Source organism: Bos mutus, chromosome 12, assembly GCF_027580195.1.
Source record: "Bos mutus isolate GX-2022 chromosome 12, NWIPB_WYAK_1.1, whole genome shotgun sequence".
Lineage (NCBI taxonomy): Eukaryota > Metazoa > Chordata > Mammalia > Artiodactyla > Bovidae > Bos > Bos mutus.
This window is the reverse complement of record NC_091628.1, coordinates 68,965,064-68,992,411: the sequence shown is the minus strand read 5'-3', so window position 1 is coordinate 68,992,411 and position 27,348 is coordinate 68,965,064. Positions and strand designations below refer to the sequence as shown.

Below are 27,348 nucleotides of genomic sequence, written 5' to 3'. Positions count from 1 at the left end.
CTGAGAGACTGAACTGAACTTCCAGTGAATATTCAGGGTTGATTTCCTTTAGGATTGACTGGTTTTATATCTATTTTCAGTCCAAGGGATGCTCAGAAGTCTTCTCTAGCATCTCAATTGGAAAGCATCAATTCTTTGGCATCCAGCCTTCCTTATATATAGTCTATCTCACATCCTCTGAACACTACTGCTGGAAAAACCAAAGCTTTGACTATATGGACTTTTGTTGGCAAAGTAATGTCTCTGCTTTTTAGTATGCTGTCTAGGTTTGTCATAGCTTTCCTTCCAAGAAGCATGTGTGACATGGTACTTTATGTATTTAAGAAGAAAAACCTGCTGCAGAGATGTGCTGAATAGAATGGGTGCTAAGTCCAACCCTTTGTGACCCCATGGACTGTAGCCCACTAGTCTCTTCTGTCCACGGGGTTCTCTAGGCAAGAATACTGAAGTGGGTTGCCAATTCCTTCTCCAGGGGATCTTCCCAATCCAGGGATCGAGCCCACTTCTCAAGTCTCTTGCATTACTGAGCGGTTCTTTACCACCAGCACCACCTTGGAAGCCCTGAATAGAATAGGACTTATTATTTGGAGAGAAGAGGATCCCTCATTGTGAATTGTGAAACAAAGCAATTCCTTGTACATCAGCCCTCAATAAGTGTTTCTTTATTTGTGAAGTTGTGTGACAGCCTGTAGTGGTCTTTGGAAGCACGTCAGGGAGCAGTCAGGAGTGAATGGCTGTTAGCAGTGGGGTTGATCTCTGAAGGGCTTTTGATGACAAGCTCACTGCATCTATTGACTCCCTAGGAAGTCTGAGGTCACAAGCTTGGCCAGAACACATGAGCCCAGATAATGAAGATGGTTTTGCCCTCTTGAAACAAAGCCAGAAATTTTATCTACTTCATTGTGCACTCTGGGTCATGTGCTAACGATGGGGATTTGTCTAATACTAATCCCGCTAATGACGGCTTCTCCCAGCCCTTACACAAACCCCACCAGGCCCCGTGATTTGGCAAGCCAGATAGAATAAAGGCAGAACGGCATTTGGCTTTTGAACTGAGTTCAAGGCAATTAAAGTCATGGACTAAGGAGGGAAGGAGGGGGTTCAGAAATACCAGTATAATAAGTAGTATGACTGGAGCGCTCCGTCAATTAACTCAATTAGACAAAGCCTGTTTTAACCGGGGAAGGCGGTGAAAAGCGCTCCTCTCATTAATCTGGCTGTTAGAGGAGCTTCTGATGCAATGAAATTTGTTTTAGCGGTTTGCATCACATAAAGTCGTCTGTGTGTGTGCATGTACACACGGGCACACATGTGGGTTTTGTAATTTTTGTGGGTCTTTTTTTCAAGAGGAGAGGAATAGAAGGCAGATCCAAAATATACCCCCTAAAACGTAAATTTCCCCAAATCAAAAAGCGGGTGAATGCTCAAGAGCCCAAGAGTGGAAGGAAGACCAGGAGAAAGCTGGAGAGAAGCAAGGAGTGGAAGGCGAGAGAGAGAGTTCTCCCGGTTCTAAAGCCATGAGCCCCCTTGGGTGGGGGCTTCTGCTCGGCTGTCTGGGCTGTGCGCTCCCGTCGGGGGCCCGGGCGCAGTTCCCCAGGGTCTGCATGACGGTGGGCAGCCTGCAGGCCAAGGAATGCTGCCCGCCGCTGGGCGCCGACCCCACCAACGTCTGCGGCTCCCGGGAGGGCCGGGGCCAATGCGCGGAGGTGCAGACCGACACCAGGCCCTGGAGCGGTCCCTACGTCCTGCGCAACCAGGACGACCGAGAGCGATGGCCCCGGAAGTTCTTCGACCGGACCTGCAGGTGCACAGGTGAGCAGGCAGGCGGATGTGCGCATGCGCCCAGCTGGGTGGGGCTGAGGGAGGAACCCATTCCAAGGCAGAGATGCTCGGCCTAGGCTTTGAAAGGCAAACCAAGTTGGTCCATTGGCATTGAGTAAGGCTGATGTCTGGGTATATTCTGCACACCTTTTAGTAGATCTAGTTATGAGAACTAAATAAATATTCTGTGGGCCACTCTGGTTCTGTGAACGCGTGCCAGCACACCATGGGCTTGTCTTTTGGCGAGGGAAGCTAAAGAGTCCCAGAGTCAGCTTTGAAACTCAGAGCAAGTCCTTTCAAGATGGATTCAGTGCCCTCTCCTTCTGAGATGGGTTTGCACTTGTTGAAGAGGGAGGGTGGGTGATTCTTGGCATCGGTAAGACAGACGTCGCGGGGTAGGTGTTTTGAAGTTCGAGTCTCAGCATTTCTGACGATCTGAACAGGTCTTAAGCAGGATATATCTTGCTCGTGAAGGTTATGACTGGCTTGTAACTTTGCCATCCTTGGGGAGATGGACGGACAGAGCTGAAGAAGGGAGGGTGGTTTTTAGATAACAATGGCTTTTTTCACTCCTGTCTGGGTGTGATGTGAGCATTTCAGAATTTATGCAGTATCCCTCTTTCAGACCTTGGTCTCTCTTATTACCTGTTTTTTGAAATTTCTGTGCACTTCTTACTTCTCCCGCTCTTCTGAGCCTTCTCAAATCCTCTTTAGTGAGGCTCCCCTCCAGTGTTCAGCAAACATGCACAGCAGTGATAAACACTCAAAGGCTGGCAGGGCATGTGAAACACACACACACAAACATAAGCAGCAACTTTAGCAAAGCCCTTGGAAACTGTTCCACAGTGTCCAGCTGCCTAAGAGGTTTTCTTTTCTAATTATGTTTTTATTGATATTTTATGATGCTAGAACATAGGAGAATATAGATAATTGAGCTATGTAAGGACATAAAAAGGTAAACAAAAGGCTGTGATGTTGATGTAAGAATGCGATCAGATTTCTAACTGAAAATTCTGAAGCTATTTTATATAGAATGGATAAGCAAGGCCCTTTGTATAGCACAGGGAACTATATTCAATATTGTATAATAAAACATAATGGAAAAGGAAAAATTCTGGCTTTATAATCATTATTTTGTAGTCATATTGTTAATTCTGTAATTCAAAGGATTTGTTAGTTTTGTCTTGGGGTATTAATTGTGACAGTGTTTGTAATAGCATGTTGAATGTATACTATTCATTTTTTTCTAATCTAATTGACCACTTGCTTCTGTAGACATTATCTCATAGATTCTCATGGTTTTTCAATCTAATGAGATGCAGCAGGTTTCATATTACTTGTGGGATTGGAAACCACACTACACAGTGACTTCTTTGTTGGTGACTCAAAAATTCTCCTAGAAAGCTTATTTCCAGGTCAGTCAATGATAGAGTGCCACAAATTAGAAACTTTGGGAATCTCCATTTCATGGAATCCAGGCAGCAGAAGACATTAGGAACTCAGGTATAACTGTTAACTCTCCTTATTGCTACCCATACCTGGGCTTCCCAGGTGGTACAGTGGTGAAGAATCCACCTGCCAATGCAGGAGGCCCAGGTTTAATTCCTGGGTCAGGAAGATCCCCTGGGGAAGGAAATGGCAACCCACTCCAGTATTCTTGCCTGGGAAAACCATAGACAGAGGAGCCTTGTAGGCTACAGTCCATGGGGTCCCAAAGGGTCGGTCAGAACTGAGCAACTGAGCACATGCACCCACGTCACTATCTATTCTATCTTTCTGATCTGACAAGGAAGTTTTTTTAATTTAAGTGAGATGGTAGGAATCAGGGATGGCAGAATAGAAGAGATAATTGCAGTCTCCCTGTCCTGAGGGAGTACTTACAAATATTCCCTCTAGAACTGGCAGTAACTTAGGGTCACAGTGACCTACTTTCAAAATGTTCTCAGGAGGATATGTGTGTTCAATTGCTCATTTGTGTCCAACTCTTTGCTACCCCATGGACTGTAGGAGCCACCAGGCTCCTCTGTCCATGGAATTTTCCAGGCAAGAATACTGGAGTGGGTTGCCGTTTCCTACTTCAGGGGATCTTCTTGACCCAGGGATTGAACCCGTGTCTCCTGTGTCTCCTGCATTGACAGGCGGATTCTTTACCACTGCACCACCTGAGCTTCTTAGGTAAACATACCTAAGAAGGCAGTGGGCCAGAAACAGGGCCTGACCTGTAAGTCCAGAAGGACATCGCATATCTGTAGACCAATCAAAGGAAGCAGGGTGTATGGTCTCCATCTCCAGCCGTTGTCAAGACCAGGACTGTCTCTTAGAAACCCTTGTCTCCCTCCTCCAGGATTTGATCTGTCTAGACGTCTGCCGTCTATGGGGTCGCACAGAGTCGGACACGACTGAAGTGACTTAGCAGCGGCGGCAGCAGCAGCAGGCTCATTCAGGACCATAGCTCTTTCCATCCCAGCTTTGGATTGGCTCCACTTATGTTGGCTAGATGGTCTTTTTCTTTGAGCCTCAGGACACGAGACTAAGTCCTTAGAGATTGGGCTGGACAGGTATTTCGTATATCCAATAATCACTGTGATGTGTCATATGCCCCAAAGCAAGACACATGTTTTTCAGTTTATTCTCCCTAAAGAGTGAATTGCCTGCTTTCTCAGGCTAATTTCTTCATGATTTAGGAGGCAGTCTTCAGAAGTTAAACCTGATCTTCAGTGCCCAAAGTACCACCCCCCACCGTAACCTCAAAATTCTTTGGCAAGTAGATTCTTCTAGTGTCATCTCAAATTTGTTAATGAAATGTAGATTAGCAACAAGACTGTTGATGACCTTGGAATTTTGTTAATTCCGTGGAAAGATAAACACACCATTCATCTTTAATGGATTTTGAGATTGTTTCTTCATCTTGGTCATTGGGAATAATGCTGAAATGAACATGGGAATCTCAATATCTTTGTGAGATCCTGATTTATGTTCTTTTGGATAAATATTTAGAAATTGGATTGCTGGATTGTATGGTAGTTTTATTTTTAATTTTTTGAAGAACCTTCATACTATTTTCCACAGCAGCTGCATCATTTTGCATTTCCATCAGTAGTGTGCAAGGGTTCCAATTTCTTTGCATCCTAGTCAGATGGTATGTATTTGCAATTTAATGCTATTCAGCCCTAGAAAAGAAGGAAATTTGGCAGTATGCAACAACATGAATGAACCTTGAGGACATTGTGCTAAGAAGATAAGTCAGCCACAGAAAGACAAATACTGGATAATTCTATGTACGTGAGGAATCTGAAATAGTCAAATTCATATAATCAAAGAACAGAATGGTAGTTACCAGGAGCTGGGAGGGAGGGGAAATAAAGATTTAGTAATCAGAGGCCATAAAGTTTCAGTTAATCAAGACGAATAAGATCTAGAGTTCTGTACAACGCTGTACCTAGAGTCAACAGTAATGTTTTAAACAATTAAACGTGTGTTAAGAGGGTAGATCTCATGTAAAGTATTCTTAGCACAATAAAATAAAAATAAAAATAAACCACCCATAGTCTCCACGATCTTGAAGTTGGTAAAGGATTTTAGCTCAATAAAAATAAATAAATGCAAGCTCTGATGGGAAAAAAACCCCTAAATTATGTACTCAAATTCTCTAGAGAGAACTTTTGTATTCTCTGTGGGGATAATTTCAAACTGAAAAATTATTGAACTTAATTTTCAAGAAGAGCTTAATTTCAGGAGATCTTGGCATCAGCGATTCACCTTCCAAATCTCACCTGCCAATTGGCATTCCTGAGAAAAGACCAGTTGCAGCTGTGTCTTTGGACTTTTGAAAAGCGTGCACCACATGGTTTATGAACAATTGTCTGAGAACTTCTTGTTGTACACCTAAGTGCCTCCATCTTCCAATCTCTAAAATGGGGATAATGATGAAACCACACTTGTAAAATCCTTTTGAGCTCTGTAGATGAAAGGCCTCATGTGAGTGTAAAGTATTGTTATTAATATAATAGAATCTCTAATTAAAAGGAATAGGCTATTTAGAGCTCCTTGTAAATTCACTAATCGGTGGTCTTTAAACTTATTAGTCTAATAGCCTTTGGAGGTTGAGCTGATGTGGTTCATGTGGGAACGTGCACTGTTTCGTTGCTCTCATTCTCTTTCCATTTTATCCTGGTCCTAAGTAGGTATAAGACTTTGTCTTTTTAAATTTCATTTTTGCTCAAGGACATACTAAATAACAGATAGACTGATATCTAGGGACCTTTTACTTTTTCTCTCTCCATTCCCCAGTGAGATAATGCAATCCTTCCTAAAGGGTCTCCTTTAAAAAAAAAAAAAAAATTGCTATTGGTGGATTAATGGAGAAACTCAACTCATTAAATTAATGTAAGGGACTGCTAGGAAATTTAAGTTAAAGAAATAAACATTTTGTGTGGTAAGGTTTTATGTTACTGCATTTTTCAGTTGTCTTCGATATTTTAACGAATTCTTTAGACCAGGTTTAGAAGCACAAATATGAAAGAGAGCTGACTGCAGAGCTGTGGGGCGTGTTTTCTCTGAGACATGCTGGGAAAGGGATTTTTAAAAAGTCAAATACATTTCTAGGTAATAGGTGAGCTCAAATCCACACCAACGCTTTCTTATTAGCATTTCTGCACTGCTTTTCGCGGGCAGCTTTGGCTTTGTGAGAGGAGATGGCTTTGTTCAACACAGTTGTGACCATCTCTGATCTTCTGAGTCAGAATGAGTCATTTCATCTTCTGTCATCCATGGTGCTCAGTTAATTCTTGTTTTCACTTTTCCCATAGTTAGGCTGGTGTTGATATTTCATCGCACTCATGTTCCTCATACCACTAGATGAAGGCACCGAGCCTGATTTATATTTATATCCTCTAGCACTTAATGCCTTTTATTCAGTCATTCATGACTCCTTCATCAACCACCTAACCAATGTTTATTTAGCACCAATTATGTTAGGTCCTTCAGATACTAAGGGGAAAACCCCAACGCGATTTTTGATATGTCCAAATGTGCTAGTTGAGTAAGACAGGTATGAAAACAAATACTTAAAGACTATGAGATTTGATCCAGTAATGGTAACGCTTCATATAGAACGTACTATGTACCAGTACTGCTCTATGTTACCATGACTGCTTTCTGTAAGAACCCTTTATTCCAATAGGACAGGTTTTGAGAGGTCAAGTCCATAGTAATTAAGTGTGGCAGTTATATGGATGTACATAAATATGTGGGTGTGCAAAGAAGGGCATGTTTAATTTTGACATTTCTTTAGGTAATAAGTGCTAAAAACTTATTTTTGAGTCAATGAATGAGGGAGATGGTTATTGGTAATTTTGTTTCTAGCAACCAAAAAGAATATTAGTAGAGAAAATGTGGAGATCTTAAAACTCATGGCCTAGGTCATGAATTACTCAGTTTGAATAATGAGACACCAAAATTCAAAGACAAATTTCATTCCAAATCTAAAAGTGTATTGAATTTATTATTTCAAAATTTGTGCATGCTATTTCTTAGCATTTAGAAGGAAGCAGGAGAAGGCAATGGCACCCCACTTCAGTACTCTTGCCTGGAAAATCCCATGGATGGAGGAGCCTGGAGGGCTGCCATCTATTGGGTCGCACAGAGTCTGACACGACTGAAGCGACTTAGCAGCAGCAGCAGCAGCAGAAGGAAGCAATTGCTCTCCTGTTGTGGAGTTGTAACTACATGTTCACCTCTGATCATCTGGCCTTGGGGAAACAACTGGAAGTTTGGGTATTTAGTATTCTTCACATGCATTTTGTTCAATCACTTCTCAAAAAATACTCTGCTCCTATGCTGCTGCTGAGTCACTTCAGTCGTGTCCAACTCTTTGCGACCCCATGGATGATAGTCTTCCAGGCTCCTCTGTCCATGGGGATTCTCCAGGCAAGAATACTGGAGTGGGTTGCCATGCCCTCCTCCAGGGTATCTTCCCAACCCAGGGATGGAACCTGCATCTCTTATGTCTCTTGCATTGGCAGGCAAGTTTTTACCCCTGGCACCACCTGGGAAGTCCACTCTGTTCCATTAGAAACTGTGAAAGTGGAGGGATGTATTTCAATCAAGATGTTTTAAAAATAGATATGATTCAATTATAGTAGGCACCCCAAGGGAAAATAGATAGACTCCAAGCTCCATGAAGACTGAAGTACCTTGCATAACATCTGATACTGTAGTAGCCATTGAATAAATATTGATTAAATAATTCATATTTAACAGCTTCACCTGAGTGATCAACATAATTTTAATGTTTAATGTAAACTGTTCAAAAACTTGATTTTCAGTCTTGGGACTAATAGAATTTTTCCTTTTAACTATTACTTTAAACTTATTTTTTCATTTGGTGTTGAAACAGGAAAATGCAAATAAAGCTAAGTAGAAGGCAATGGCAACCCACTCTAGTACTCTTGCCTGGCAAATCCCATGGATGGAGGAGCCTGGTAGGCTGCAGTCCATGGGGTCGCTAGGAGTCGGACTCGACTGAGCAACTTCACTTTAACTTTTCACTTTCATGCATTGGAGAAGGAAATGGCAACCCACTCCAGTGTTCTTGCCTGGAGAATCCCAGGGATGGGGGAGCCTGGTGAGCTGCTGTCTATGGGGTCGCACAGAGTTAGACACAACTGAAGCGACTTAGCAGCAGCAGCAGCAGCAGCAGCAAGGGTAGTTAAGGGGCTTCCCAGGTGGCGCCAGTGTTAAAGGACCTGCCTGCCAATGCAGGAGACATAAGAACTGTGGGTTCTATACCTGGGTTGGGAAGATCCCCTGGAGGAGGGCATGGCAACCCACTCCAATATTCTTGCCTGAAGAATCCCATGGACAGAGGAGCCTGGTGGGCTACAGTCCATAGAGTCGCAAAGAGTCGAACATAACGGAAGCGACTTAGCACGCACACACACACAAGGGTAGGTAAAATATTTTGTATATTACAAACAGCATAGGACTGCCCCCTCTCAAATTCTTCCTACTTATGATATTTTTAAGGACATTTCTTTTAATCATCGAAAAATAGCAGACTGTATTTTCTTTATACAGGACACATGCTCATTTTGTTTTCATGCTGTTGGAAAATTTTCTTTTCCTTTAGAGATCCAAATAATCCTCTTTTTTATATTTTTATTTATTTATTTGGCTGTGTTGGGTCTTCGTTGTGACTCTTCGCTGTGTCATGTGGGATCTTTCTTTGTGGCAGCACGGACTCTCTAGTTACGCTACATGGGCTTAGTTGCTCCTCAGCATGTGGGATCCTAGTTCCCCAAATAGGGATTGGACCTGTGTCCCCTGCATAGCAAGGAGGGTTCTGGGCCACCAGGGAAGGCCCTAACCCTCTGTTTAGGGTCATAGTATGTTTTACTTACATCTATTTTGGTACTTGCTGATTATCAAAATTACTTGCAGGGCCTGCTTTTCCTTCTGATTCACAAGGACAGGGAGAGAAAGGAAGAAGAAAATTGAGAATTATTGAATCCTTCTGTTACATGCTTTTTATATCCCTTTTTTAACTTAAAAATGTTAAATTTCAACTTTATTGACGTATAAATGGCAAATAAAATTGTAAGATATTTAAAGCATCCTTTGTGATGATTTGGCTTTTTGCTCCTTTCATTTATTAAATGAAGATTCATTCATCCAAGGCCCAGCACAGGCCTAGGCAGCAGGATAATTGCCTTCTAGGTGCCTGTAGCTGAGCCAGTAGATGTCTACAATTGCCACCATTAATTCAATGAAAAAAGAAATAGGAGGTGTCCTGGGAACACAGCTTGGGGTCATCTGACCCTAAGTGTGGGATCAGGAATGACCTTGTAGAGAGCCTATGGTGCAGCTTAAAGGAGGACTAGGCAAACCAGGTGAAGAGGAAGGTAGGAAGACTGTGAGGGAAAAGTGTTCAAAACAGAAGGAAGAGCAAGTAAAAAGATCTGGGAGGAAGAGGAGGAGAAGACAGGGAGCTGATATATTAAATGTTTCCTACAACCCCTAGGAGATAAGTTATTGCCCTCTTTTGTTTCAACACACAAACAGTATTTAAGTGTTTATTCTCTAACTTATCACTACCTAAGGAATGAGGTGCTGGTCATACCAAATGCAATGAAAGTGAAAGTCAAAGTGTAGTCACTTAGTCATGTCTGACTCTTTGTGGCCTCATGGACTGCAGCCCACCAGGCTCCTCTGTCCATGGGGATTCTCCAGGCAAGAATACTGGAGTGGGTAGCCATTCCCTTCTCCAGGGGATCTTCCCGACCCAGGGATTGAACTGTGGTCTCCGGCATTGCAGGCAGATTCTTTCCTGTCTGAGCCACCACGGAAGCCCAAATACAATAAAATAATCAAGGCTAAACAGGGAAAAGTCAACCTAAAATAATTTCAATTTTAGAAATTGAAAAAGGCTAAACAGAAAAAGGCCCGGAGATGGTATGACTAGTACTCGGCCCCTGAGATGATAAAATAGAAGAGCAGTTTGTGCAGAGACGGGCAACCCTGCAGTGATTTGCACTTTCTGACACTAGGGCCACTAATTCACCTTTATGACCTGCCAGCCTCCATTGATTTTGTCTTAACTCTGTCTCCTTTGTAACATAAACCAGCTTTTTAAATGTTGGATTTCACCTAAATTCCTGGAAATCAGTTTATTTATTTTCATTCCCCCGTTAGGTTGGTGTATATTCTCTTCCTTCTGTAGATCAATAACCTTCTGCATGTGCTTCAGGGCAGAGGGACCCAGCAGTGATGACATTTGGGGCTGCAGCTCCGCCCCAGGAAGGGATACCTGACATGATCCATGAGTGGAACGGATGGCAGCACTTGTCTTAGTCTCCCAGGGCTTCCATAACAAAGGACCACAGACTGGGTGGCTCACACAGAAACTCATTCTCTCACAGTTCTGGAGGCCTGACATCCCAGATCAAGGTGTCAACAGGGTGTGTGTCTTTAGGTCTCTCTCGGCTTGTTGTGTCCTGACACCCCTCTCTGAGTCCAAATTTCCTTTTCTTATGAGGACACCAGTCATGTTGGATCAACCACAACCCCCTCCCTGTCCCACTACAGTGCCTTCATTCTAACTTACTTTTTTAAAAGACCGTATCTCCAAAAATAGCCACCAAAGTGCTAGGGGTTAGGACTTCAGCATATGAATTTGATGGGGATTCAATTCAGCTCGTGACACCATGGAATTCGTTTCATGTCCTGTTTCTTTGCTGGGAATATTTCTAGAAACTCTCTGGTGTTCAGTCCCCTTGGAGAGACAAACATTTCAAGCAGAATGCAAGGAAAGGCAACTGACCTTCTCTCCCGTTCTACTCCAGAAATCCCTTCCAAGCTATGTAAGCTGACTCCTTCTTCCATCTTTCCCTCAATTTCTCAAATGCACTAGGAAACTTCGCCGGCTATAACTGTGGGATCTGCAGGTTTGGCTGGACCGGCCCCCAATGCGATCAGAAGAAACCATTGGTTGTCCGGCGAGATGTCCATTCCTTGACCCCTCAAGAGAGGGAGCAATTCTTGGACGCCTTAGACCTCGCAAAGTACACTCCGCACCCCGACTACGTGATCACCACGCAACACTGGCTGGGCCTCCTGGGGCCCAATGGGACCCAACCACAGATCGCCAACTGCAGCATTTACGATTTCTTTGTGTGGCTCCATTATTATTCCGTCAGAGATACATTATTAGGTGAGCTTTCCCCCCTTTACTTTAAGGTATCCTAGGGGCGTCCTAGGTGGTTCGGTGGTAAAGAATCTGCCTGCCAGTGCAGGAGCCTCAGGAGACTCAGGCGTTCTGAAATCATGCTCTATTTGCAATTATCCTCACTTTTGAGGCTCCTCGTTGGGGTTAGGGTGAGTGAAGACAGCTTGCTTTGAATAGTAAGATTCTCATTTGGAATCTGTCCTTGTGTTTGGGCTTCCCTGGTGGCTCAGCAGTAAAGAATCCGCCTGCAATGTAGGGGACTTGGGTTCCATCCCTGGATTGGGAAGATCCCCTGGGGAGAGGATGCCAACCCACTCCAGTATTCTTGCCTGGAGAATCCCATGGACAGAGGAGCCTGGCGGCTTACAGTCCATAGCGTCACAGAGTCAGATGCGACTGAGCACAGCACAGCCCTTGTGTTTACTGCTCATTTCCCCTCCTCATTTTGTTTTGAGAACTTTAAACTTTGTTCTGCATTGAAACATTTACAAAGGGCTGCCTAGCCAACAGCAGCGACAGCAGTTTCCCCCCTCAGTGTGGGTCTTTTTAAAACTTGCCTCACAGGTAAGCATCTGTCTTTCTGTATCGATAAATACGGAGGCTCTTCTGGCTATAAACCTTTATAGTTTTCTTGTCATCACTCTGAAGAATTTCTGCTTTATGAGAGGGTAGTCTCTCAAGAGGAAAAGAAAACTATAGTTTCTGGTCGCATCTAGGAATTAAATTTATATTCATGTCTGTTCATCTCTCTGAAGTTATTATGGGGACTTTGAAAAAGAACTAAAGTTAGCTCAAGTTTCTACATAACCATCAAAAGCTGTTATGAGACGGAGAAGAAGGATTGGAAAGGCAGTAAGGAGGTCATTAAATCGCCCAGAGCTTTTCACTAAAATTGGCAGTTCCAGAGGCCAGCCAAATTGGTTTGAATGTATTTTTCCTCTCTTCTGGTCTCGGCAACCATGCTTGTCAGCTAATAGTTGTAACTGATTGATGGCTGAGGCAAAACCCGTGAAAGTTCCTTTTGGTTCCAAATGCTGAATTCAGACTAAGTGTAGTTGAAGTTGCTTTGTTATTCATTAATCCCTCCCTATAAATGCAGGCATTTGTAAGGAATAGGTTAGAAAAAGTCTTTAAAAATATATTTCATTTAGATCTTAATGATCTGTTCTTTGGGATACTCTTATTTTATCTTCCTGAAGCACTGCTTCTAAATTAAATTTATAACAGGAGCTCTTAAGATGACCTGAGTTTCTCCAAATCTCTGCTGACCATCAGACTTTTGAAAGATGAAGGAGAATTTATCCTGAAAGTGCTATTTGCCTCTGAGATTGTTTTGTTGTGGTTGTTGTTTTCAGAGGAATAAATGACAAAAACAGTTGTTTTCCCTTATGGTTGAAGAGGAAAGGTGGATGGGGAGATAAAATAGGAATTTGGAATTAACAGACACACACTGCTGTATATAAAATATTAATAGATAAACAATAAGATCCTATTGTATAGCCCAGGGAACTATATTCAATATCTTAAAATAAACCACAATGAGAAATGAGAAAAAATATATATGTGCTTCCCAGGTGGTGCAGTGGTAAAGAATCTGCCAGTGTAAGAGACGCAGGTGCATTCCCTGAGTCAGAAAGATCCTCTGGAGAAGGAAATGGTAACCCACTCCAGTCTGCTTGCCTGGAGAATCTCAGGGACAGAGGAGCCTGGAGGGCTGCAGTCCATGGGGTCCCAAAGAGTCGATGACTGAACATGTGCATGCGTGTGCGCATGTGCGCACACACACACACACGTGTTCAGCAAACTGAATCACTTTGCTTTCCCCGAAACATTATAAATCAACTATTGCTGTAATAAAAATTAATTAATTTAAAAAAATCCAGTTGTTCTCCGACTAAAACATCATGGACTTACTGGCTCTCCAGCACATCCCAGGTAAGGTTCACGTTAAAAAATTATATTCTGTGACCTCTAACATGTTTCCCAATTGTTTTAGGACCAGGGCGCCCATACAAGGCTATAGATTTCTCACACCAAGGACCTGCCTTTGTTACCTGGCACCGGTACCACTTGTTATGGCTGGAAAGGGATCTCCAGGTTGGTCAAAAGTTTCTTTTAGTTTTGCTTTGTATTTGGGCAAGACCCGTCTAAGTCTTTGCTTCCTTCATTTTCTTGTTGTTTCTGATGACATGAATTGAATGTCTGGTCATGCCCTTTGCTTTTAGCGCCTTACTGGCAATGAGTCCTTCGCTTTGCCCTACTGGAACTTTGCCACCGGCAGGAACGAGTGTGACGTGTGCACGGACCAGCTGCTCGGGGCAGCAAGGCAAGATGATCCGACTCTGATTAGTCAGAACTCCCGATTCTCCAGCTGGGAGATTGTCTGTGATAGGTAATGACACGGGTACCTGCTGTGGAAATCCAAGAGACCACATCTCCTCATGTCTGAGAGATGGACAGTCACTTCACAATTCGGTTTCTAATGCGTGTTGAATTCTGTTTGCATGTTTCTGAAGGTTATTTTCCTGCAGGAGGTAGGATTTTTTTAAATCCTGAGTCCTTTAGTAAAAAAAAAAAATAGAGGTATGGAAATCACACTTATAACACTGAGTATGCTTGGCCATCACTTTGAGATCCACTGTTTTAAAATGAGAAGTAGTTCCTGTATTCAGCCATGTCTTAAGCTCCGATCACATTCTAAGCAGTTTAATAGTGCTGGGAATACATGGATGGATAAAATACAGCCTTCCTTTGGAATATCGTTTTATACTTACAAAGGTAGATGGCTGGTAAACAAATTACAGTAAAACGTGAGAAGTTATTTTAATAGGTGTGTGTGCAAAGCCAAGAAGAACATCAGGGAAAGTCTTTAGGAGGTAGAGATAATTATCCTGAGACTTCCAGCAGGCACAAACCTCTCAACCACAGGTGGGGGAGGGTGGTGTGTCCTCGGTGGGGGGAACATTATGTATGAAGCTAGAAAAGCCTCTAGAAGCTGTCTGGTATGGCTGGACCACAGGGTTCTGGGGAATTGAGGAGAACAGAAAACTGGGTGGGGAGACAGATCTCTAAAGTACTAAAACTGGATCATGTGCAGCTGGTGTAGGAACTTTTTTCTACCATAAGTTATACCAACAAATGTTGGTTATTAAAAAAATACAATACTCAAATACACACAAGCAGCCTGTAGCTCATGAAGAATTCTGTCCTCAGTGATTCCTTGAATGTGTCTCTGAGCACACATCTCAGGAACAGATTCCCCAAGCAGCTCTTCTGTCTCTCTGTATTTGTTTGTTTCCACCACAACCCTCGTGTGTTGAACCCTGCTGTGCTCACGCCCTTGTCCTGTGTTTTTGGACTGCTCCATGGCACAGAGCATTGTGTCCACACCCCAGGCTGGGCATGCGTGTGTTTTCGGGGTCCAGCTCACAGGGACCCCATCTTCTCCAACCTGAGCTTTTCCTACAGCCTTCCAGACAGTGCCCATGGGGATGTAGTAAGTGCTGTGTATGTGACTCTGAGTCATTCCAGAAGGCTCCATTTCTCATAGTGTCGTGGGCTATTAGTTGGTGGTATGTGAAAAGAGATTTTTCTGATCAGATAAATTTAGAGAATTCTGAACTGAAAAAGTCTTTAGAAGTTTTAGAATGTCTCAGAGCCTTTAAGTAACCGTATTCTTATTTTTCAAGAGGGGCTTAAACTTACCTGACCCTGACACCCTTAATTTCACAGGCCGTCTCACTGGAATGCTCTGGGAAAGGCAGCTTTTAGAGGCTGTTTCTGCCTAGTTTTTAGGCACCAGCCTATTTCATCTTCCTGTGTGTGCTGATTCTATTCTCACACACTCAGTAAGATCCCCTCATCCATTAAAATCCACACAGAAACGTCTTTAAAAATTAATCTCTACCGAATGAAATACTGCTCTGATGGTGGAATTCCAGGCCACAGCAGGCACGTGGGATTTAATATTACGGGCAGGGGTCCCCAGCCTCTGGGATCTAATGCCTGATGGTCTGAGGTGGAGTTGATGTAATAATAATAGAAATAAAGTGCACAAAAATATAATGTGCTTGAATCATTCTGAAACCATCCCCCACCCCCCACCCCCTACCCCAGTCTGTGGAAACATTGTCTTCCCCGAAATCGGTCCCTGGTGCCAGAAAGGTTGGGACCCACCTTCTCAGCCTCCATGTTTGCCAAGTAACCATCCCAACCTTAGAACATTTTCTAACACGGCATTTCTCCTGATTCCTCTCCTCCATATAGTATCATCTGCTTTGACTCTGACCACCTCCATTTGTCTTCAGTTTGCCTGGAATGCTTTCCTAGCTTCACTTCTGCCAAACTGGCTTAGTCAAAGTCTTTCAGTCGTGCCTGACTCTTTGCGACCCCAAGGACTCTACAGACCATGGAATTCTCCAGGCCAGAATACTGGAGTGGGTAGCCTTTCCCTTCGCCAGGGGATCTTTCCAACCCAGGGACCGAACCCAGGTCTCCCACATTGCAGGCAGATTCTTTACCAGCTGAGCCACCAGGGAAGCGCATGTGTGCTGGGTGCTTGAATTTATCAGATCAAACTGGCTTAGCTCAGTGTTAAAACAGTCTACCCTGGTCTCTCTTCAGTTACTCCAGATTCAAATGGATGTACAATAGGAGCCACTGTCTTGCCTAGTAAGCCGTCTTACTGTCTTTCCAATGGAATGGTAATTTTCCTCGTTATTTATGTGTTGATTCATATTTCATGCATCTATGTTTTCAAAACTCCTTCATCCATAATTGCTTTTGGAAGCAGTTCTTTTACCACACATGTTTGACCCTTGTAAGGTAACTATAGTAAAGTTTTACCGCAACTATGACCTTGATTGGTTTGTTGGGCTCAAAGTTATGATACTATCCATGAACTAACAGGTATTTCTAACCTCCTTACACATTTTAGCTTGAATGACTACAACCGCCGAGTCACCTTGTGTAATGGAACCTATGAAGGTTTGTTGAAAAGAAATCAAATGGGAAGAAACAGTGAGAAATTGCCAACTTTAAAAGACATACAAAATTGCCTGTCTCTCAAGAAGTTTGACAGTCCTCCTTTCTTCCAGAACTCTACCCTCAGTTTCAGGTTGGTGCTCTGATGTCTATATTTTACTGTCCTTTTAAGATTTCCATGCTTGTAGTTGTAATGAATGGGAAAGAAAGCTAGATGTTGGGAGACATCAAAGCTCAGTAATAGGGAAGCGCTTTGTAAGAGGATAGCAAGGCATAGTGTTACCTATCATTAATTGTTATTTAGTTGCTTAGTTGTGTCTGACTCTTTTCAACCCCATGAACTGCAGCACGCCAGACTTCCCTGTCCCTCACTATCATTAAGAGCTTAGTTTTTATATCTTCTAACTCAGCTATTCAAAACCACCTTTTTGCATTTCTAATTTCTATACACATATAAGTACAGTCTTCAGAACCATGGTACCTCACCAATTACATAGAGTATTTAAAATATATTTTCTTGTGTTCTTTCTTATTTTTTTCTGCATTAATGAAATATCAGCCATAGACCTTAACGTTTGGTTCTGAGATCTTAGAGGAGTAAAGAATCCGCCTGCCAGTCTAATAGACAAGAGATTTGGGTTTGGTCCCTGAGTTGGGGAGATCCCCTGGAGAAGGAAACGGCAACCCACTCCAGTATTCTTGCCTGGGGAATCCCCATGGACAGAGGAGCTTGTAGACTATAGTCCATGGGGTCACAAAGAGTTGGACACGATTGAATGAATGAGCACATGCACACAGACTAAATGCTACTCAGATTTCAGCACAGCAACATTAGGATACTTGAAATTTAAAGGCCAACTAATAATTTTCTCCCTCTAAAAAGATTGTAAGAATTATGAGAAATAATTATGTAAAAATAAATAAATAATTATGTAAGAATTATGAGAAATGGCTATGGGCTTCCCTTATAGCTCAGTTGGTAAAGAATCTGCCTTCAAGGCAGGAGACCAGGGTTTGATTCCTGGGTTGGGAAGATACCCTGGAGACAGAAATGGCAACGCACTCCAGTATTCTTGCCTTGAGAATCCCATGGACAGAGGAGCCTGGCAGGTTACAGACTATGGGGTCGCAAAAGTTGGACCCGACTTAGGGACTAAACCACTATGTGTGGCTGTAAGTAAGATTTTTTAAAAATTTGTTTATTGTTTATTTGGTTGCACTGGGTCTTAGTTTTGGCATGTGGGATCTAGCTCCATGATCAGGAATCGAACCCAGGCCCCCCTGCATTGGGAGCATGAAGTCTTAGCCACTGGACCATCAGGAAAGTCCCTATAAATACGATTTTAACAAGCATCTTTGAAGATCCAGAAAGGAATGCAGATAGATTCATGGTTTTCATGACTAAACCTTACAGTAACTGTTCAACTCTGAGCCCCTTGTGTTGCTCAATTGTGTCCAACTCTTTGTGACCCCATGGACTGTAGCCTGCCAGGCTCCTCTGTCCATGGAATTTTCCAGGCAAGTAATATTGGAGTGGGTTGCAATTTCCTTCTCTGGGGGATCTTCCTGACCCGAAATCAAACCCATTTCTCAATGTCTCCTGCATTGGTCCCATTTCCCTACACAATCTGAAATTAAAAGACTATTACCTAGGCTGGAAACAAAAAGAGAGCTTTCTTTGTCAGTTCATGACTCTAGTTGCTGAAATACTGATTTCTCTCAGGAATGCCCTGGAAGGGTTTGGCAAAGCAGATGGGACCCTGGACTCTCAAGTGATGAATTTTCATAATCTGGTTCATTCCTTCCTGAATGGGACAAGCGCTTTGCCACATTCTGCTGCCAATGATCCTGTTTTTGTGGTATGTTCAAAGACTCAGACCGGATGAAAAATATTCTAGATAATGTATTGGATTTATTTGCTTTTCAACAAGATTAAGGTTTGGTGTGTGTTTTATTCTCTGTGTGAACAATAGGATGTATGCATATGTCAATTAATTTTAGTCTATACCATACGGGTGGTTAGAAAGTGTTTGAAGTCCCCTCAGCCATGCTTTAGAGATGGTTGGTTAGCTTTGGGATGACCCTGGATGGGAGTGTGGGCAGCTGTGACCGGCGCACTAAGCGCAGGCGGCCGAGAGGAGCTACCCCACGTCCGAGGTCAGGGGCAGGAGCCGGGAGGACCCCATGACCGAAGGGCGGCGGCCAAGAGGAATTACCCCACGTCTGAGGTCAGAGGCAGCGGCCGAGAGTGCCAGACCGCGACGGCGCAGAAACGGCTGAGAGGAGCTACCCTGCGTCTGAGGTCAGGGGCTGCGGCCGGGAGGAACTACCCCACGCCCCCAAGCCGGAGGCCAGGGGCGGCAGGCGGGAGGAGCTACCCCACACCCCCACGCCAGAGGCCAGGGGCGGTGGCTGGGAGGACCAACCCCACGTCCAAGGAGCCGTGGCTGCACTGGCGCAGGAGGGCCTAGAGGAGCTATCCCACGTTGAAGGTCAGGAAGGGTGGCGGTCAGGAGATACCCCTCCTCCAAGGTAAGGATCAGCAGCTGCCCTTTGCTGGAGCAGCCATGAAGAGATACCCCACGCCCAAGGTAAGAGAAACCCAAGTAAGACGGTAGGTGTTGCAAGAGGGCATCAGAGGGCAGACACACTGAAACCATACTCACAGAAAACTAGTCAGTCTAATCACACTAGGGCCACAGCCTTGTCTAACTCAATGAAACTAAGCCATGCCTGTGGGGCAACCCATGATGGGCGGGTCATGGTGGAGAGATCTGACAGAATGTGGTCCACTGGAGAAGGGAATGGCAAATCACTTCAGTATTCTTGCCTTGAGAACCCCATGAACAGTATGAAAAGGCAAAATGATAGGATACTGAAAGAGGAACTCCCCAGGTCAGTAGGTGCCCAATATGCTACTGGAGATTAGTGGAGAAATAACTCCAGAAAGAATGAAGGGGTGGAGCCAAAGCAAAAAGAATACCCAGCTGTGGATGTGACTGGTGATAGAAGCAAGGTCCAATGCTGTAAAGTGCACTATTGCATAGGAACCTGGAATGTCAGGTCCATGAATCAAGGCAAATTGGAAGTCGTCAAACAAGAGATGGCAAGAGTGAATGTCGACATTCTAGGAATCAGCAAACTAAAATGGACTGGAATGGGTGAATTTAACTCAGATGTCCATTATATCTACTACTGCGGGCAGTATTCCCGCAGAAGAAATGGAGTAGCCATCATGGTCAACAAAAGAGTTGGAAATGTAGCACTTGGATGCAATCTCAAAAACAACAGAATGATCTCTGTTCGTTTCCAAGGCAAACCATTCAATGTCACAGTAATCCAAGTCTATGCCCCAACCAGTAACGCTGAAGAAGCTGAAGTTGAACGGTTCTATGAAGACCTACAAGACCTTTTAGAACTAACACCCAAAAAAGATGTCCTTTTCATTATAGGGGACTGGAATGCAAAAGTAGGAAGTTAAGAAACACCTGGAGTAACAGGCAAATTTGGCCTTGGAATACGGAATGAAGTAGGGCAAAGACTAATAGACTTTTGCCAAGGAAATGCACTGGTCATAACAAACACCCTCTTCCAACAACACAAGAGAAGACTCTATACATGGACATCACCAGATGGTCAACACCGAAATCAGATTGATTATATTCTTCGCAGCCAAAGATGGAGAAGCTCTATACAGTCAGCAAAAACAAGACCAGGAGATGACTGTGGCTCAGATCATGAACTCCTTATAGCCAAATTCAGACTTAAATTGAGGAAAGTAGGGAAAACCACTAGACCATTCAGGTATGACCTAAATAAAATTCCTTATGATCATACAGTGGAAGTGAGAAATAGATTTAAGGGCCTAGATCTGATAGATAGAGTGCCTGATGAACTATGGAATGAGGTTCATGACATTGTATACGAGACAGGGATCAAGACCATCCCCATGGAAAAGAAATGCAAAAAAGCAAAATGGCTGTCTGGGGAGGCCTTACAAATAGCTGTGAAAAGAAGAGAAGCAAAAAGCAAAGGAGAAAAGGAAAGATATAAGCATCTGAATGCAGATTTCCAAAGAATAGCAAGAAGAGATAAGAAAGCCTTCTCCAGCGATCAATGCAAAGAAATAGAGGAAAACAACAGAATGGGAAAGACTAGAGATCTCTTCAAGAAAACTAGAGATACCAAGGGAACATTTCATGCAAAGATGGGCTCGATAAAGGACAGAAATGGTAGGGACCTAACAGAAGCAGAAGATATGAAGAAAAGATGGCAAGACTACACAGAAGAACTGTACAAAAAAGATCTTCACGAGCCAGATAATCACGATGGTGTGATCACTGACCTAGAGCCAGACATCCTGGAATGTGAAGTCAAGTGGGCCTTAGAAAGCATCACTACAAACAAAGCTAGTGGAGGTGATGGAATTCCAGGTGAGCTATTTCAAATCCTGAAAGATGATGCTGTGAAAGTGCTGCACTCAATATGCCAGCAAATCTGGAAAACTCAGCAGTGGCCACAGGACTGGAAAAGGTCAGTTTTCATTCCAATCCCAAAGAAAGGCAATGCCAAAGAATGCTCAAACTACCGCACAGTTGCACTCATCTCACACGCTAGTAAAGTAATGCTCAAAATTCTCCAAGCCAGGCTTCAGCAAGATTTGAAGTGTGAACTTCCTGATGTTCAAGCTGGTTTTAGAAAAGGCAGAGGAACCAGAGATCAAATTGCCAACATTTGCTGGATCATAGAAAAAGCAAGAGAGTTCCAGAAAAACATCTATTTCTGCTTTATTGAGTATGCCAAAGCCTTTGATTGTGTGGATCACAATAAACTGTGGAAAAGTCTGAAAGAGATGGGAATACCAGACCACCTGATCTGCCTCTTGAGAAATCTATATGCAGGTCAGGAAGCAACAGTTAGAACTGGACATGGAACAACAGACAGGTTCCAAATAGGAAAAGGAGTACGTCAAGGCTGTATATTGTCACCCTGTTTATTTAACTTATATGCAGAGTACATCATGAGAAACCCTGGACTGGAAGAAACACAAGCTGGAATCAAGATTGCCGGGAGAAATATCAATAACCTCAGATATGCAGATGACACCACCCTTATGGCAGAAAATGAAGAGGAACTCAAAAGCCTCTTGATGAAAGTGAAAGTGGAGAGTGAAAAAGTTGGCTTAAAGCTCAACATTCAGAAAACGAAGATCATGGCATCTGGTCCCATCACTTCATGGGAAATAGATGGCGAAGCAGTGGAAACAGTGTCAGACTTTATTTTTGGGGGGGCTCCAAAATCACTGCAGATGGTGACTGTGGCCATGAAATTAAAAGACGCTTACTCCTTGGAAGGAAAGTTATGACCAACCTAGATAGCATATTCAAATGCAGAAACATTACTTTGCCAACAAAGGTTCGACTAGTCAAGGCTATGGTTTTTCCTGTGGTCATGTATGGATGTGAGAGTTGGACTATGAAGAAGGCTGAGCGCCGAAGAATTGATGCTTTTGAACTGTGGTGTTGGAGAAGACTCTTGGGTGTCCCTTGGACTGCAAGGAGATCCAACCAGTCCATTCTGAAGGAGATCAGCCCTGGGATTTCTTTGGAAGGAATGATGCTAAAGCTGAAACTCCAGTACTTTGGCCACCTCATGGGAAGAGTTGACTCATTGGAAAAGACTCTGATGCTGGGAGGGATTGGGGGCAGGAGGAGAAGGGGGCGACAGAGGATGAGATGCCTGGATGGCATCACTGACTCGATGGACGTGAGTCTGGGTGAACTCCGGGAGTTGGTGATGGACACGGAGGCCTGACGTGCTGCGATTCATGGGGTCACAAAGAGTCGGACATGACTGAGCAACTGAACTGAACTGAACTGAACTGTATGGGAGTTTACAGTTCAGAGGTGGATTCGTAAATTAGCATAATAAGATTATTCGTGCATGCGTGCTAAGCCGCTTTAGTCGTGTCCAACTCTTTGCAACCTAGTGGACTATAGCCTGCTGGGTTCCTCTGTCCATGGGATTCTCCAGGCAAGATTACTGGAGTGGTTTGCCAGGCCCTCCTCCAGGGGATTTTCCCAATCCAGAGATCAAACCCGCATCTCTTACATCTCCTGCATTGACAGGTTGGTTCTTTACCACAAGTGCCACCTGGGAAACCCTAATAAGATTATAAATTATATCATAACTTAACATGAGCATGAAGAGGAAGGATTTTTCATTGGTAGAATGAGCAGTGTTGAAGGTAAGTGATGGACTAGAAGGTCTATGCATATGCCATGACCCTGGGATGATGCCCACCTACCTGAGGTCCAAAATTCTGTTTAGTGTTTGGTCCTGGCCCCCTTCACTTCGCAAAGGACTGACTGAAAATAAGCTGCTGTTCTTGCCATCAGAGGATCAGAAATGTGGACTACTGGTCCCCACTTCTAATAAGGTGAGGGGTTATCTGTAAATCCTCCATTGTCATCTGTGCTCTTCTGTAAGATGCCTGCCTTGTTCATTGGTTCTAATTTGATATCTCACATCACTTTCAGGCTATCATTTCAGCCATCAGCAATGCCAAATATTTCCGTGTCTACCTTCTTTGCTATCTAGCTATTTATCAATAGTATACATCTCTAAATTTTTATTAAAACATACATTTTTAATTTGTACATAACAACCCTTATTAATAAGGAAGAATATTACAGTACTCTTTACACAGTACTCCAAAATATTATGTGAATAGCAGTCCTCTGACAAATTGAAGATTAAACCCAAACCTTTCACTCCTACCAAAGGTAACAGTGGTGATGGCTAGTAATTTGATTTTCGGTCCTAAGTTTCAAGGATTGCCAAATCTTATCTCCTTATTTTGAGGAAACCCACTAAGTGGGCTTCTCTGGTGGCTCAGTCAGTAAAGAATCCATCTGTAATGCAGGAGACATGGATTTGATCCCTGGATCGGAAAGATCCCCTAGGGGAGGAAATGGCAACCAATTCCAATATTGTTGCCTGGAGAATTCCATGGACAGAGGAGCCTGATGGGTCACAGTCCCACCTCAGTGGGGTCTCAGAGGGTGGGACATGACTCAGCAGCAGTATTTTGAGGAAACCCTACTAAATCTGCAGGGCTTGACAACATTTTTCTGTCAATGACCAGATAGCACATGTTTTAGGCTTTGCAGACAAGATGGCCTCTGTTGTAGGTGTGCAGCCTTGCCGCTGTAGCAGGAAAGGAGCCATAGACAATACACGAACAAGTGAGTGTGTTACCCAAAACTGGGATCATCTCTTGGTGGATGTTTAGCCAGAAAACACAGCCAAGCCAAAGATCAATTGGGAGAAGGAAGGATTTATTACTTATAGCAAGTAAAGAGAACATTTGGGGTCTTTCCCAAAGCAGCGTCTCCTGGAGGAATAGCAAAATTGGGAACGTTTTAAGCTAAGGGTACATGAATATTCATGAAGGGACTTGTGCATAGGAGAATTCAGCATAAAGTGAACTGAAGTGAAAGTCGCTTAGTCGAGTCTGACTCTTTGCGACCCCATGGACTATACAGGCCAGAATACTGGAGTGGGTAGCCTTTACCTTCTCCAGGGGATCTTCCCAACCAACCTAGGGATCAAACCCAGGTCTCCCGCATTGCAGGCAGATTCTTTACCAGCTGAACCACCCGGGATTCAGCACAGAATTGGAGCAAAGGTTGACAGAGTCCAAGCTTTAGTTGGACTTAGCTTTAGTCCCAGCTTAAGTTTCAAGTGAGAAAAGGTTAACATCATCATCTCCTAGGCTCCACTCATCTAGTGGTTGAGGGTTTAGATTCTTCAGAACAGCTCAGGAAAGTGCTTGAGGCTAATCTTTAATATTAAAACAGAACGGAGAGTCTTTACAACTGATTTGTTACCTTTGCTATTGTTACTTCTCTTGTCTGGTAACAGTCAATTTGTTTTTTTGTTCATTTAAAATCTTCATAAGGCTTGTTCAAGGGCAAACACTGTGGCCAGGCCTAGATGGCAAAATGGTTTAGACTTAAAATGGTCTTTTTTATGTCAAAAAGCTATATTTGGTTCTTTTCTTTCAGACCATCCATCTCCTATCTGCCTACAAGTGTGGTGTTCTAATAAAACTTTATTTACAAGAATAGTGAGCCCTGTTTACCCAGCAAGCTTTAGTTTGTCAACCCCCACTGGAAGGGATCAATGTCTTCTGTGTAGTACAGATATCTCTTCAGTCATCTTTCTCTTCCTGCTCTAGCTGGAAGCCCACATTATGATTTTGTGGACGTGGGATTCCGTGACTTACATTAGTTGAAAGACACAAGATGTTTTATCATCCTTGTCTTCATTACTTTTAATACCTTTAATATTTAAAAATTTGTTTTCCTTGGTATAAGTTATGTGCATATAAATAGACAAAAAGCCACAGCCTTTCTTTGAAGGCACAGAAGGAGTAATGTTTTGGCACCAGTTCCAGAACTCACTATTACTTTAGGCTATTGACAAAGAGTTTCATGTTGAAGCCAATTCAGCTTCAACAATATTGAGACCCAGGTGAAAGCACTTAAGGTTACAGAGTTATGGCTTCTGAAATTTCAAATTTATGCAAACATATTGCATATGACATTTATTAAATTTGTTTTTTGTGAAATCTCTTCAAGCAAGAGAAACACACATTTGTATTCGATCGAAATGAGTATAAGAAGGTGTCATGTTAAAATGCAGGAAATACTCTGAACCAATCTCTGAAATTCTAATTTTAAGGTAATTGAAGGAAATGCACACATTTATCATGGAAAGTAAGATTAGGTCACAGGAATGCTAAATAGTTCTGTTTTCGATATCAAATTTGGGTGTAACCTAGAAAAGAAAAAAAGGAGGGAAACCAATAGACTGCAAAGTTAAATAGTTAACTGCCATGAAAGAAACTATGTTAGAGGATTAATGACTTTGTGCCCAATTCCTAAAGAAAATATTCTTAACGATGTATTTGGATTACTAATGTACCTCTTAGTAAAGGTACATTCGGCAAGTTTTAATTCTTGGTGGGGAGATTAATAGGTTGCACAGTTAATAATCACTGAGTAGCTCATGTGTCTGTTCTTCACCTTTTACATTAAAATTCTAAATGGAATAAGACATACCAGCAGCCTTATTATCATTTATATTTATTTCTTTTTTTATTGAGCTATAGTTGATTTATTTACATATATTATTGTATATATTATGGGCTTCCTTGTGGCTCAGCTGGTAAATAATCCGCCTGCAATGCGGAGACCTGGGTTCAATCTCTGGGCTGGGAAGATCCCCTGGAGAAGGGAAAGGCTGCCCATTTCAGTATTCTTGCCTGGAAAATTCCATGGACTGTATAGTCCACGGGGTCGCAAAGAATCAGACACGACTGAGAGACTTTCATTTTCACTTTGTGTATATTATATATGTAACTGAATCACTTTACACCTGAAACTAATACAAATGTGTGTATATGTATATATATATATTCTTTTTAAGATTCTTTTTATTATCGGTTATTAGATTGTTACAAGATGTTGAAAATAGTTCCCTACGCTATACAGTAAATCCTTACTATTTATTTATATTTCTTAATAATGACAATCATTTGGATAAGAGAGAAATTTAAGAATATAAAGCAAGAAAAGAGAAAATGAGTTTTTTTGTTGTATTTTGGCTGTGCCATGCATCTTGCAGGATCTTAGTTCCCCAGCCAGAGATCCAACTCGTGCCCCCTGCAGTGGAATTTCAGAGTCCTACCCACTGGACCACCAGGGAATTCCCAAAAATGAGCTTCTAAAAATGAAGATCTAATGGACTACACCAAGTTAAGCCTGTAAAATCTTGTCTGACTCTATTTTCCTAAACTTCAATAAAATTAATAGGTCACAATAGCAAGTATAAATATTTCTGAATTATTATGAGTTAGTTGAAATTTTTAAAAAAAAGTATATAGGGCCTTGCTTTTCTCCCCTCAAGAGCACTTAAAAATGGATCTACTTTATTTATCTTTTTTAAAAGGAAAAGTTGTAATTAGACAAATACCTTGAGTATTGAAAATAATGTTGTTTTATGTCAATTTAAAATTTTTTAACCATTTAATGATTTTTAATTATTTATAATTGCAGATATATTGGCAAAAATATTTTAAAGTGCCTATAATTCCATTTTAATATTCTTGCTTATTTCCTTTCATATTCTTATATGTTTGACCGTAGCCAATATAATGCACATATTTTCTGAATGTTATGTAGTTTCCTAAATTTTTTAATTTAAAAACTTTATAACATATAATGCACATAACAGGTTCAAATGAAAAAGGCATAAAATGAAATCCCTTTATCAATATCAGCTCCCAGCTATCCATTCTCATTTTTCTTTATTCTTCCAGATATAATTTATAAATATACAAGCACATTATATATTTCTTTATATATTTCATTATCCAAATGAAAGTATACTATAGACACTTCTGTGACTTTTACTCTTTATTTGTTTTACTTATTTTAAACACTTTTCTTTTAAAAGGCTGCATGCTGTTCTGTGGGCTTTCCAAGTGGCTCAGTGATAAAGAATTTGCCTGTAATGCAGGAGACACGGGTTCCATTCTTAGGTTGGGAAGATCCCCTGGAGGAGGAAAAGGCAACCCATTCTAGTGTTCTTGCCAAGAAAATTCCATGGACAGTGGAGCCTGGCAAACTACAGTCCATAGGTTCACAAATAACATGGGCATGACTGAGCACACACGTATGGTATTCTCTAGCATGAAGTGAAAGTGAAAGTGAAGTCGCTCAGTCGTGTCCGACTCTCTGCGACCCAGTGGA

The 27,348-nt window shown here is 42.4% G+C and overlaps 1 protein-coding gene across 1 annotated transcript in view; it reads left to right on the top strand.

The window, feature by feature from the left end:
* The first annotated feature begins 1,517 nt into the window (after window positions 1-1,517).
* DCT (dopachrome tautomerase) overlaps window positions 1,518-27,348 on the top strand; it is a 39,459-nt gene continuing 13,628 nt past the window's right edge. Inside the window, exons 1-6 of the mRNA XM_070380856.1 lie at window positions 1,518-1,812; window positions 11,231-11,530; window positions 13,542-13,642; window positions 13,771-13,937; window positions 16,482-16,661; window positions 18,252-18,387. Of these exons, the coding sequence (XP_070236957.1) occupies window positions 1,518-1,812; window positions 11,231-11,530; window positions 13,542-13,642; window positions 13,771-13,937; window positions 16,482-16,661; window positions 18,252-18,387 (1,179 nt within the window). The remainder of the gene's footprint in view (window positions 1,813-11,230; window positions 11,531-13,541; window positions 13,643-13,770; window positions 13,938-16,481; window positions 16,662-18,251; window positions 18,388-27,348) is intronic.